The sequence below is a fragment of the Marmota flaviventris genome, chromosome 9 (genome assembly GCF_047511675.1).
Source record: "Marmota flaviventris isolate mMarFla1 chromosome 9, mMarFla1.hap1, whole genome shotgun sequence".
Lineage (NCBI taxonomy): Eukaryota > Metazoa > Chordata > Mammalia > Rodentia > Sciuridae > Marmota > Marmota flaviventris.
The window spans coordinates 41,028,712-41,043,028 of NC_092506.1; the positions used below are offsets into that span (position 1 = coordinate 41,028,712).

The window sequence follows — 14,317 nt, forward strand, 5'->3', positions numbered from 1 at the left end:
CAGGGGAAGGGAGTGGCTCACGCCAGCTGGAGGGGGCCTTGGTCCTTACTTACATCATCTGGATCCCAAATCAGTTGGGCCATGGGAGATTCTTTGTCTGACCTGCTGCGGTGTCACTGAGTGGAACTTTTACTGCTCAGCAAGGCTGGACATATTGTGATAGTGATCTGGCTGCCTTGCTGTAGGAGATGATTTGTCCTGTCCCTGGAATCCAGGATCTGGGACATTGCATTCAAAGGACTGATAAACAATAGGTGAAATTCTGCATGAGGAACCACATTCCCCCATATCCATTTTGCACGTGTGGTATCGCTGTAGGGACGCTGTTGACCTGGCTTCTGCCTCACTGCCTGCCTATTCAGCTCTTTCTGCACCTGTGAAAGAGACATGCTGTAGTGCTAGCAGCCAAGGGGCCTTTTTCTCCCCAGCTAGATCCAAGTTAATTGAGTGTTTGCATCAAGCTGCAGAGGAAGGGGAATTTAATGATTTAGCTATCGGTTCCACTGGGTTAAATTTCGCTGGTCAGCAGAGCATAAGCAATTACCTTCTGTTCTATTTAACCAGTTGCAATGTACTGTTTTAGAAAATTAGAAAAATCACTAAAAACAGTAACTCATAAAGCTTCCTTGTCACTGCCTTAAAACACACACACACACACACACACACACACACGCCCACTCAAGACAAAAGGAGGAGGAACTAATTTCTCTAGCCCTCTCAGGATCCCATGATGCAAGTGTTTCCAATACAAACAGAGACCTCTTGACCTCATTTCACAAATCCTTTCAGGCTACTAGAGAGAGCACTGAAATAGATTTGATTACTACTAAAGACATCTGAGTGAGGTTTCCCAGGGACAGGAGCCATAGCTCAGCTTAAAGAGTGTTTACCTCACATGGGGAAAATTCTGGGTTCAATCCTCAGCAACAACTTTTAAATGAAAGGGAAGATAAAAGATTCGACTCTACTGTTACTGGAGCGTGTTTGTTAATTACTGAAAGTAGACCGGAATTAAACTTTTGCTTTAATAAGCAGTCAATTATAAGATTATCGGGCACAATAGTAATGTCATGGTAATAAATACTTTTATGGTATGTCTTTACACATGGCCTTAAGGGGCCACTCCAGTTTAGGGAAAAGAAAACAGAAATAAACAAGTATCCAAAACCTCCCTGTGGCTACCATGCTCTGCCGTTTCCAATCCACAACAACTCATTGCTTATGTTCAACCATGTGTGGAAACTGTTACAAGATTTGCAAGGTTTAGGGCGGGGGTTGTGGCTCAACAGTAGAGCACTGGTCTAGCACATGTAAGGGCCTGGTTCAAGGGCCTGGGTTCAGTCCTCAGCACCACATACAAATAAATAAGTAAAAATAAAGGTATTGTGTCCAACTTCAACTAAAAACATAACTATTAAAAAAAAAGATTTGCAAGGTTTAGAACAAAAAAAAAAGAAAAAAAGAAAAAAAGCAACTCTCCAGAAAGAATATAAACTGCAATACCATGCTCTAAGGAAATAATCTTAGAAAGAATGGATACAACAATTTTACTTACTTTTTAACTTCTGCGAGATTTCTTTTCCTAGCCTTGTATTTAAAATGTGAATTACAGCTCTTATATGATTTACTAGGGTTGCAAAAAAACAGTTTGTAAAAAAGAAGAAAAAAGTGTCACTTTTAAATCCAAGCCACTTGGCTGGCTATCTTATCTGTTTTCAGTCAGCTTTCTTAGCCAGCTCCTCCCTCTTCCTAAAATTGCAACACAAAAAGGAATGAAAAAAGTAGGAAGATTTCAAATGTGCAAGTTTTCTTTCTTCAAAAAGTTTTTTTTTTTTTTCCCTTTAAGAATTTCACAGGTTTCGAACTGTTTCTTATCTGAGTTAAAGGTATATTGGACCTGATAAAAAGGTTGATATTACTGTGATGTAAGTTTTTGAATATTCTATGTAAGTTGATATGTTTTTCTGATTAGTTTTGTTTCTAACTATAAAGGTTTTTATACTCTGTCTTTATGCAAAGTCCAATTTCTCCGGAGTTAACTCGTAAATACATTCAAAGATTTATTTTAATAAATCCTAGGAAGATATAAACATGGCTGTGTGTTAGGGATAAGTCTAGTAACCACAAAGGACACAAATACTAGCTATATGATTTCAATGTCCACCATAGTTTTAAGATCTTATATCTGACATATCCAATTATACAGATCTGTCTTATGTCTATATATTATATATTTTAAGAATATTTAAAATTTAAAGAATTAAACAGATCCAAATAATTTAAATCAAATAATTACATAAATATATAGATGTCTTTAAGGTTATGGCTCATGGGTTTTTCTAGGTGGCCAAACAATAGTCTTAATTTCTAAAAAATATCTGAGATATAATATAATATTCATAACTTCAAAATTTTTTTCAGCAGAAAAAGGATGATTAATACTGTTAATCATGTTTTTTTATGTTTTTATGTTATAATTAAAGTGAGTAAATTAAATTTAGCTTAAATGGGATTAGTCTTCATAAGTATGGTTTCTTAAATAATTAAATTAAAAATTACAGCTGATGCCAAGCTGATCTCTTCCTTTGTTTCCAGTTGTTAGAGAAACAGGATGATGCCTCTTTTCTTGTTTGACTCTTTCTTTAAAACAAGCTCTACAAAGAATTAATGAAAACAGTGATGGTAGATCGACTTCCTGTATCTAAAATGCCATTATTATTAGTTTTTGTTGGAAAACCTTATGCTTTTGCAACAGTTGTTGCTATTCATAATAAGAAATTATATATAATAAAATGGTTATATTCTCTTCATTTTCAGGCTTTAATACTTTGCCTTTTATTGATATATATTCTCAATTAATTGCTAATGGTCATATTAAAATTTTATCCTTAACAGGCATGAACATTCATGTTTTATACCTTATTTATGGGAAAAATTTATATCTCTAATACTTACAGTTAACCTATTACCAAGTTGTATTAACAAAATTTTTACACCTATTAATTTAAACATGCTTCATGATGGACAATTCTCTTTGTTATGTCAGGTTCCTTAATTATATCCCTTTTCCTTAATTTCTACTGTTCCTCTTGTAGATGGAATAATGGTATATATGGGTGGAGGTAAACAAAGAGAAGTATATCTATTTTTATTAATGGTAAGGACTATAATACCCTACCTCAGATTTCTTCACAGCAAGCTGAGTTAGCTACCATTATCCTGATGCTGAAATTGGTTTCTACTATTTTAAGTGTCATTACAAATTCTCAATATATAACTAAGCTTGTGCCTCATATTTCCATGGTTGTGTTAGTGCCTTCCTTTGGATTCCAATTCACTGTCTCTTTTTTTTAACCCTTTAAACTCTTTTCCAGCACCGCCTTGTACATCTCCCATCTTCCTTGCTTATGTACACAGCCACAAGATTTCTAAAACTTTGGTGGAGGGTGACACTCACACAGATGAAACCATGAAATCTCTTTATCCTTTATTTTCAGATACTGTGGAATCCCATGGATTTTTTCATTAAATGCTTGATCACTAATAAAAATGTTTTTCATCTCTTCTCAACAGGCTCATGCTATAGTCAACAACTATTCTCACTGTGTACCCTTTCAGGCTCCTATGTTGAAATTTATAAATCTATGGGGCCTACATTCCAATGCACTTTGGTAAATAGATGTTACCCATTTCCCTCCCTTTTCATTCTCACTCCTTTCTTTATGTTTTTTATTAATACCCATTTTGGGTTTTTTTAAGCTAATGCCCACAGGTCTAAAAAAGGTATCTTCTTGCATTTCTCATTTATTGCTTTGTTTTGCCACATTGGGCAAGCCTATTCATTTAAAGATGAATAATGCCCCTGCATATACATCTCGTGCCTTTGCACAATTTTGTAATCAATGAAATATAATTTTAAAGTATAAAATTCTTTATAATCCTATTGGACAAACTTTGATTAAATGAGTGCATTATACTCTTAAAACTTGCCTTTTAAAACTAAAACTAAAAAGTGGGAATCTAGCCTCTCATATTAATATTGCTTTAAATATTGTTTTATTTAAAGTTAATGTGCTCAATATGCAATGCAAAGTTAATATTCACAATTAGTTGTCTACTTTGGATAGAAGTTTTATTCCCAAACAGCTATTACTAAATATTTATGTAAAACATAGTGTTTCAGACCCAGGATGACAAGACCCTATGCCTCTGATAACTTGGGAAAAAGGATAGACTGCTACACTTACACACACAGGTCCTGTTTGGACTCCACGTTGATGCATGAGATCATTACAATTATGAATGGACATCAGGAGCTTCTCAACCCAATTCCCAAGTTTTGTTTGATCCTGGATGAGGAGAGTCCCACCAATCAAGAGGACAATGACCACTCTCCTCGAAAGAGAGAAAACATTAAAGGAGGAAAAATAAGAAACACTGAAAGAGGATCCCAAGCTTCTAGGCTTCCAGTGACTTGGGGGGACAGAAAATCATTAACAGCCTCAGCTCAACATCTGTTGACTCAAATGCGGTTAAAATGTACTCTTGAAAACTTACTTTCTGCTTTGTTTGCTAAACTCACATAAAACTCTATAAATGTTTTGATTCTTATGGTAATGTTATTCTGCTGTTGCACCCCAGTTGTGGGAAATTTAGTTCAGTCAGACTCCTGGACTTCTAGAACCCATTATGGGTTCACTTGGCTGAAATTATTATATACCTGCAAAAATGTTGCATGGTACCCACTGTTTCTTAACAGATTAACTGTGTTCTTACCATCCTCGAAGGGTTTAATGGGCCACCATCCTGCACAATGTATTCATGGAGGTCTATTCCCGTTGATGATATACTGTAATGACTCAGTATATCTTCTCTAAGACAGAATTTGACGCTTTGACATTTTCCTTAGTGGGTATCCCTAGACTAGTTGTTGGGGCTTACAAAACCACTATGAAGCTGGCCTGTGCTATGGTCTAGTATTAATCATGACCCTATGGCCATTAATATGCTTAACAAGGAACAAAAACAACACTGTAAAGCCATTCTTGATAATTGGGTTGCTACTGATTATTTGTTGTTGTTACATCATAAAGGATGTCAGGAGTTTAATAATATTTGTTGCTTCAATTTGAGTGATAACAGTAATTCTATTTCAAGGGGGTTAAATTACCTTAAAGATACCATTAACAAGGTCCAACAAGATGATGGAGGTTTAGACCTGTTGGATTGGCTAACTTCGTGGTTACCCAATTTCACCTGGGTCAAACAATTATTCATAGGTGGATGTTTACTGCTTTGGGGATTGTTATGTTGCGCTTGCTGCTGTCAATGTCTGCCCTATTTTTGCCCCCACCAGAATTAAGGAGAAAACAGATATTACTTATCCAGAAGGCCCTAAAAAGGGGGTGGGGGGGCTGTAGGTATTCTGACTGTGGAAATATCAGGAAAGCATTCCTCAATGAGTAAACTCCCGGGGGTAACTGGTGCCCTGATTCCCAGGATTGGAATGCCTAGCTATTCCCTGATGAGACTATTAGGATAACTATGGGGATGCACTACCTGGTTTACATAGTGACATCATTTGAAGGAGAGAAGCTCTGTGTTTGCATTAACCTGGACCTTATCTCAGTTAGCTAGCACTCAGTGTTAAAGGAATACTGATCAAAATATAGTCACTGGTGGTGGGTAATATGTAATATTTTGAGTTATTAAAGATGACAGCAGAGAGGGGTAGGCGTCCTTTTTTCTGCCATCCTTCTGTCTGTCTGCACCTGCCCTATATGTGTGTCTGTTCTTTATGCACCTCCTCCACAAGTCTCCCACAACAGGTGTTTTTTAATACATTATTATGAATGTAAGACAACTTTGAAAAACAATTCTGCCATTTCAGTTTAAATGTGTATGTGTGTGTGTGTGTGTGTACAACTATCAGTGTTTGTATATGAATTAAATGTATCCTGAATTATACACTGAAACTGAATGCCATTGGCAGCTTTTCAGAAGGAGGTTAGAAATTTGCGACTTGGGTCAAAAAGAGAAATGCATTTTTTGTATATTTGTTTTCACTCAATTCTTTATGTAACCATTTGCATTTTTTTCAATAAAAAGAAACAAACAAAAAAACAAGGTCAAAGAAAGTTTTCACCAGATAAGAGTTAAATAGGTAAGGAGGTCCTCACTGAAGATTTTATTAAAGGAAAAGAGAAGGCAATTCCCCTGAAAGTAAAGGAAGGGGAGATGTTAAGCACTGAACTGTCTTAGAGGGAAAGGACTGGAAAACATTGAAAGGTTGGTCGACTTGGACCATCTGTTTGCATTATTGGTACTGATGGAAATCCTACCTTTCCGTAGAGACCAGGAGTTAGGAGTACTATCTTTCTTGAATATTGTATTTCAGAGAGAGAACACTCAGGTCCTTGAGAAAGATAGTTTTGGCTTGTAGAAGTGATAAAAGACTAGGATAAAATTTACATCTTGGAGAGGAAAGGAAAGAAATTACAACTGCAAATTTCTCATGTAAATGGTACAAGAAAATGAAATATAAACTCATTGTTAAAACTGAAGAATTGAAAATACCAAGAATGACAATAATATGTGATAAGGTTTTAAATGTACCATACAATACACACACACACACACACACACACACACAATACATAATACATTCCTAGTTGGAATTTTAGTAATTTAAACTAATGTTATCATTTAACCTAACAATTTTATCTTTATATTTTTTCTCATGGAAAATTAAAACATATGTATAAATAATTTTACAAAAATGTTTATTCCTAATAGCCAAAAATTGAAATCAACCCGTACACACACATCAATAGGCAAATCTGTGGAGAAATAATGGAAAGTGCTTGGAAAATATGCAATATGTAGAAAGCATTTTTTAATAATAATTAAAAACAAAATTTCCTTTCTATGCAGAAAATCTCTCCACAAAGGCAGAAAAAGAAAGAAAAAAAAGAACAAAAAAACTTTTATCACTGAATAAACATTAACCTTATGTATCACAGGCACTCTGCTAAAGAAATGTCAGTGGTGGTGGTGGTTGGGGGGGGGGGATCTTACCACAGCATATATCCCAGCAGATACATTCCATATGTTGATTGTTCTTATCTAAAGGAAAGAATAACACATCTTTTAATGAGCAAAGAGCTGTATCTTATAGCCAAATGCCTCCTATACATTAAAATACCATGAAGATAGGACCACAGGTGTCACCCTTCTGGATATTTACTAAGAGAAAGTTACTAAGTATACAAATATACTTCTGGGATACAAAACTGGGAAAAGACTTACTTTCCTTTTTGAAAAAGTTGTACATATATCTCAGTGAGACAGTGGCAGCAGTTAGAATTTCAAGATTTCTAAACAAAGTTCTAAAGAGTAGTTATAAAGAGTAAGAGATGGGTAGTTTACATTTTGCAATAGAGGTAATGCACTTTTTTCTTTATAGATTTGCTTTTAATCTTACAAAATTTCATGTAACAGAATAAAAGAAGGGAGTACTGTTTCATTTATGGACGTGAGGGAATTTCAAAGACATTGTGACATGCAAAACTAACATATTTATATCCCATATATCTGAAACTTCTTAAATACCATAGAAATGTGAAATTATCTGTTGCTTAGATCTAACTATGTGATATATAAGGGTGGTCGGGAATGAATGGGTACAATACAACTTCTGAGGCATATAGAAATCTTTCACACCTCGAATAAGTGATTTCATGGCTGTATTTGCTTATTAAAACCCAATCAAAATAAGTGCACATTATAAGTAAATTATTCATCTATATTAAATGAACCTGTAAGAATATAGATTAAAATGTGAACAGTGGTTTCTGAGATGTTAACTGTCACTTTATATCCTCTTTTTGAAAAGTTTGAAATTTTTCCAAAGAGCAGGAATGCTAGAAAAAAAATAATGAAAGCATTGTTGTGAAGATGAGATCAGTCGTCTGTTAAGGTACTTGAAATGAATCTAAACTTTCATCCTAACTTTTCTAATTCAGCATCTACATTTTAATAAGATGCCCTGGTTATTCTTATGCTTATTAAAATTTAAGAAGCACTTCATTAAAATATTTCTTAATAGATGAAATTTTATCATTGCTCCTGGAAAGATAAATGAATCCCAAATATCAGGAACTAGTGGAAATTTCTATTAAAGCCAGCTAAGTGTGCTATCCTCGTCTTTCAATTTTGGGTTTTAATTTCTTGGAGGCCAGAGGCGCATCTCATAGAACAGTAAAAACCCTCCAGAGGTATAAACAGAGAGGCAAGAGAAGCAGGAAGAGCTTTGAAATCCACAGCCCAGCATTTCTCCGCGGACAGCGGGTGTTTCCTTGTACCTAGGTTTTGTCTGCAGGCCCTGCTTTCCAACGTCCGAGCAGCACGCACCCGCTACGGGTCTTGGCCTCTAGGGGCGGAGCCGAGCCGCAGGGGCGGGACCAGGTAAGGAGATAGTGGGGGCGTTGCCGCGGATAGGCGTGGCCGAGCGGGGGCGGAGGGACTGGACGGGAGGAGCCGTGGGGTGGGGGTGGGGCGTTGCCGCAGGGGGTGGAGCCGAGAGGAGCCACTGGGGCCAGGGTGGAGGCGGGGCAAGCGCGGAAGGCCTGGGACCGGTGTCGGATCGCGCATTTAGCGCCGCCTGTTCTGGGGCGGGCGGGGTCTCGGACCCCCTAGGTGTCTGGATGGGGCTGTGTTTTCCGTGCCCGGGGGACTCCGCTCCTCCCACGCCCGACCCGGTGAGTAGCGCTGCGCCTCGCGCACCTGTTTTCTGGGGCGCGCAGGCGGCCTGAGCTACGTGCAGCCCGGAGGCGGTTGTACTTACTGGCTGGGAGCTGGTCGCTGGGGACCTGGGTGACAGGGAAGTGTGAACCTCTACCAAGGACCCTTGGGACCTTACCGGGGAGGTCAAGGCTTCCGCCTCCTTGTTGCCCTCTCCAGTTTTTACCTTTGGCCGACTGGCAAAATTGAGTTTGTTGGACAGTGGCATACATACACAGGAGGTGCTGTGTATGGACCGGTCTTGGAGGTGCAGTGGATGAAGTTAGGGTGCAAAAAGAAAATTACCTCCGTGAAGTGCCTCACTGTACTAAGAGATGTGTCTTTTCATGTGTCTATACGATCTCTTTAAAGAAGGTGCTCTTTTTTGGAGATTTTATTCATCAATGGTTTCCTTTTAGTGTTTATTTCATTTGAAAAAAAAAATCTTCCTTTTAAAAATATTGTGTGTAGAATAGCGTGTACAATGTGTAAGAGTGCCATATTTAACAAAAATACTGGACGCCCAGGTAATCTGAATTTAAGATAAACAAAGAATACATTTTAATATAGATTTATTCCATGCAATATTTGGTATATATCTATATAAAAATAGTTGTCGTTTATCTAAAATTCAAATTTGAGGAGGGAATATGTAGTAGAATACATTTGTACTTGTAGCTTTTTATTGTTAACAGTATATTTACATTAGTCTTTCTTATAGGGAATTAATAACAAAACAACAACAACGACGACGAAAACAACAACAACAACAAAAAACTCCTAAATTCCTCTCATTTCTTCGGTGTAGCTAAAAATGAGTTGAAAAAATGAAATATTTTAGCTGTTCATCCATTAGGTTATAGGTACTGAAAGATCATGTGATGTATGAAATATCAACTTGTCTTAGTTGCTGCTTTTGCTTTTAAATGAGGTTAATTTTGTTTATCTCGCTCTTGATAAAAATGCCACTCTGTCAGCATTTGTTAAGCCCTGCACCCACCCACCCCCATCCCTGGGTTGTACCCTCTTCCCTTGATAACCACTCACTGTTGGCTGTCACTATATAGGTGAAGTTTTTCCTGAGATAAGTAAATGTATTCCCCACCATACCGCCTGCACCTCCTTTCCTCATTTATTCACAATGCCATTGATGTTTTCCCCAAACATGCACTGAACTCTGACATTTATTTACTTGATTACATTCCTTTCTGTGCCCTCATTGCAACTTATGTTCATCTGTGTTTTCACTGCTGTATTCCCAGCACCTAGAAAGGTTCATAAGGCAATGGTGGTACTCAATGATTTGTCCAATGGATGAATAAATACATCATGGCATGGAAGACAAATTATTAATACCATTCCCCAAGAGAATGCTATTTATTGACTCATATATTTAAATATTTTACAACTAAATAATACATGGTATAGAAAAATAATATTCACTGTTTTCCAGCTTGGAACATTATCACTCATAAGTTTACTTCTTGTTCTTATCCAACACAGTATTAGTCCATTTCATTCAGGAATCTTTCCTGAAAACACCTGCCTATTCCATTCTCCCTTTTTAACTGGCAGCTCCAAACTGTGTATCTGCCTCCTTGTAATTTTAATACTACTTGTTTTATTATTGCCCTGTTTACAAGCCCTTTTTTCAAAAAGAAAATAACATTATTATATAGTACATACTGCTTATATTATTTTATCATGCCCTAATTTGAAGGTGCTTTGATTTGGAATATGAAATTCAGAAAGCTGAATATTTTATAAATTTTCTAATATTGGTATTTTTGTTGTTTTGTTTTGGCTGGGAGGGACAAGGTCTCCCTATGTTTCCCAGGCTTGTCCTAAACTCCTGAATTCAAGGGATCCTCCTGTCTCAGCCTCCTGAGTAGCTAGGGCTACAGATACAAACCATTCCTAGTTTGAAAAATAGCACTAATTGTGAAATGTTTCGGGTCAGTACTGAATGTTTTTGTAATTATACTACTTATAACAGTCATAAAGTTTGTACGTAATAATGTTTGGTTTTGAGGTTTGTTTTTTTTTTATTTTTACATATTTTCTTTAGGCAGAGAAAAGAGCAAAGCTTGCAGAGGCTGCAGAGAGAAGACAAAAGGAGGTAAGATTAAAACTAAAATTATGCCTACTTACATAATTTTGTATTTCACTTTTTATAGATGTTTATTATTAGTGGTAGTATTCTGTAATATAAGTGGTGTCCAATATCCTAAAAATATGAGTCTAAAGATAATCACTTAAAATATAATTTCTGTATTTCTCAGTTACATTGATATGTTTACATCATTTAATATATGAGGATTAGCCTACAGATGTTTTCTGCAACTTTAGATGCTCTTATAATAATATTCCTCCTTGGGACAAAATAGCCATGTTTTATAAAACAGTAACAAATATGAAGCAAGTTTAGGGGAAAATTGTGTATGGTTGCAAAATATTCAATGAAGAAATAGCAGTGCATTTTACATAAGGCTGTTGTACAAATGTTCTTTGTTACCAAAATAAACCAACTTTCTAGCCCCAAAGAAAAACCTAAACACACACACACACACATTTTAGACAGCAGATACCAACATTTTTTTATACCTCTTTTTAAATTACTTACAAGGCTGCATCTCGGGGAATTTTGGATGTCCAGTCTGTGGAAGAAAAGAGAAAGAAAAAGGAAAAAATAGAAAAACAAATCGCCACATCTGGGCCCCCACCAGCAGGAGGACTTAGAGTAAGTATTAAAGTTTACTTAAGACTTAATTTAACTGGTATTTTACAAAACTTAAGTAGCAATCTATTCAATAATTTCCTCTGAAAATGCATTATGAGAAAAAATTGAAGTAATTTAAAAGTAGGTATGTGTTGAAAGAAATGTCAATTTATTTTAACATTCATTAGGATAGATTACTGTTTTTTTGTTCTAAAGAGAAAATAGTACACTTTTCATATTACTATATTTTAATACATTCACTTAATATAAACTTAAATGTGTCAAAAATTCAGGCAACATAGAAAAATATGAAGAACAATGTAAAAATCCAAATTCACTGCCATTTTGACAGACAGTATTTATAATCTCCATTTACACATCAATCATTAAATTCTGTTTTGTAGTCTAAATTTTTTTACTCTATGATTTGGGATTGTTGATCTTCCCATTGCCACTCATTGTCATAGTTATGTAAGTGTTAATTCTGACCACAGGGTGTACAGGTGTGAGCTCTGCACACATTCCTCCTAATGTACCTTTTGCAAAGGGAGATAGATACAGGGTATATAACTGTGGAGAAATTATTCAAGCTTCCTGAATTCTGGAGTCTTTACTGTGTAGCAGCATTGGAAAAGTTTTATCTTATATTTTATAACTCAGGATAATGATTCATATATTAAGATTTATTCTTGGTTTGCTTTTAAAGAAGTACTTTTCTAAAATAAGTCTATTTGTGAAAGGGACAATATCCTCAATTTCATTTATATTTAATTTGTCAGTGATTTATGAGTGGTTTTTAGGTCTTTTCATTTTCTTTGCAATTCAATTTTGGTTTTGCTCTAAAACTACACTTTTCCTAGACACCACCTCCCTCCACCCTACATATCTGTATACCCCTAAATTGAGGGACATGTACTTGAGGGGAGCATCGTTAGGGCAGAATTGATTCTAGCTCAGCAATATCATGTAGAAATAAGAGTTATATCTTTGTTATTTTAGCATTGTAAGTTACTCCATTTAGTTTCAATCAATGAAATTACTTTTTTTTTCTTTCTTTATCATGAATTTTTAACAATGTATAAAAATTGATTTTAATGTTAAGATATATAACGTGATCATTGTGCTGTTATTTTTATATCTTTATAAAAGCAAAATAAATCTAGTGCAGAGTTGGGAGATGACAAGGTCAAAACTTCATTAGAATCAATTTCAATATTCTGTTGAGATAAAGAGCTATATTACTAGGTGTAATTCAATGTAAGGTTATCAAAAACATAAAAATATGAATGGTAAATTTTAGAACTGGAAATAATGTTGAGATCCTCTGTTCCATTGGAATAGAGATACTTAGTTAAATTCACATAGACTGTTATAAGAAAAGGATACTTTAATCTACATACAGTCTGAATTAAGAAGATCCTTATTTTACATGTTCTAACCTAGTAAATTTAACATCTGCTTTTTAAACTCTAAGAAAGAAAAGGAATTATTTAATTAAACCCAAAATTTCATACTCTGAAGTATATAGATTATATTAGATTACTGCTGCCCCTTCAAAGTGTTTTAAGTAGAAAACATCTCCAGTCTTAAATTTAGTGTTCTTTGTTTTGTGTGTGTGTGTGTGTGTGTGTGTGCTGCTTTTTTTTTTAACACAATGCAAAAAGTATTTATTAGTGATTTTTCAAAATGACACTATAGCAAAGTCTCTAGCCTCTTTATCCATCCTATTTAGTAAGCATGTGTAATTTCAGGAACAGGTAAATAAATGTTTGGCTCTTCTACAGGACCAAGAAGAATTTGCTTTAAAAGTACTCAATTTAACCTACTACTGTTCATCTATTACAATGCAAGTTGCCACGGTGATGTTTCCTTGGGATAAAAATCAGCAAAATATTAGCTTAGAATTCAATCTGGCATCTCTTATAGGAGCTCTAGGTAAAAATTATTAGCCACATTCTATCAACAGAGAAAGTTCCCAAAGCTGGTACAGTCTCTGCATCACTCACATCTTTGCAGAACTGGATTAGACCAAGTCCTTCAATTCTAGAGGCAGATTTCCATTCAGGTGACCTTTGACCCAAGTTCCTATTGTGATTACTTCATCACCATAGGGTCTTGAACATTGTTTTAAAGGGAAAAATTTTAATAATTATCTATTTATTTTTAAACATTCCAGTAAATTCTGAATAACTAAAACGATAGAATATTACTCATCTATAAAGAGTGAAATCATGGCATTTGCCAGTAGATGGATGGAACTGGAGAATATCATGCTAAATGGAATAAGCCAGTCCCCAAAAACCAAAGGTTGAATGTTCTCTCTGATACTAACCCATAACAAGGAAAAGTAGGGAGGGGAAATATAGAAGTTCATTGCTGCTCTTATAAGAAATCTTTCTTACTGAATAAAAATGATTCTTGGGGCCATCAAGCTAGACAGTGGCAGAGATATTTTTCTCAAAAAGAGTGACTTACTCTCAGAAACCACTCTTGCTGCCTACTTTGGGTTCTTTTCCCTCAGGATAATCATTTCTGCCCCCAACACACTGGCTTTAATGGGCATGTTCCTACAGCACATCCAGAGCCTGGCATTCAAAACATTATTTTGGAAGCTCAGGGATAAAAGAAGAGAAAATACAAGGTAGAGAGAGTATCTTAATCCTCAAATCTCTTGGTAATTGTACTGCATGTACCCATTGATTTGCTTAGTTATTTTGTCTTTTTATGCTTTTAAACCATCATGTTATCTCAGACTTTTGACCATAATGCAAAGTTTAATGATTAGTTGTTAATCATAAAAATCATGTTGCAGGTTTG

At 35.5% G+C, this 14,317-nt stretch overlaps 1 protein-coding gene across 3 annotated transcripts in view; it reads left to right on the forward strand.

Moving 5' to 3' along the window:
- Positions 1-8,590: 8,590 nt before the first annotated feature.
- Positions 8,591-14,317, forward strand: part of Svip (small VCP interacting protein) — a 66,440-nt gene continuing 60,713 nt past the window's right edge. For all 3 annotated transcript variants that reach the window (XM_071616331.1, XM_071616332.1, XM_027936679.2), the window contains exons 1-3: positions 8,591-8,759; positions 10,850-10,900; positions 11,408-11,521. In XM_071616331.1, the coding sequence (XP_071472432.1) occupies positions 8,706-8,759; positions 10,850-10,900; positions 11,408-11,521 (219 nt within the window). In that variant the 5' untranslated portion in view covers positions 8,591-8,705. The remainder of the gene's footprint in view (positions 8,760-10,849; positions 10,901-11,407; positions 11,522-14,317) is intronic.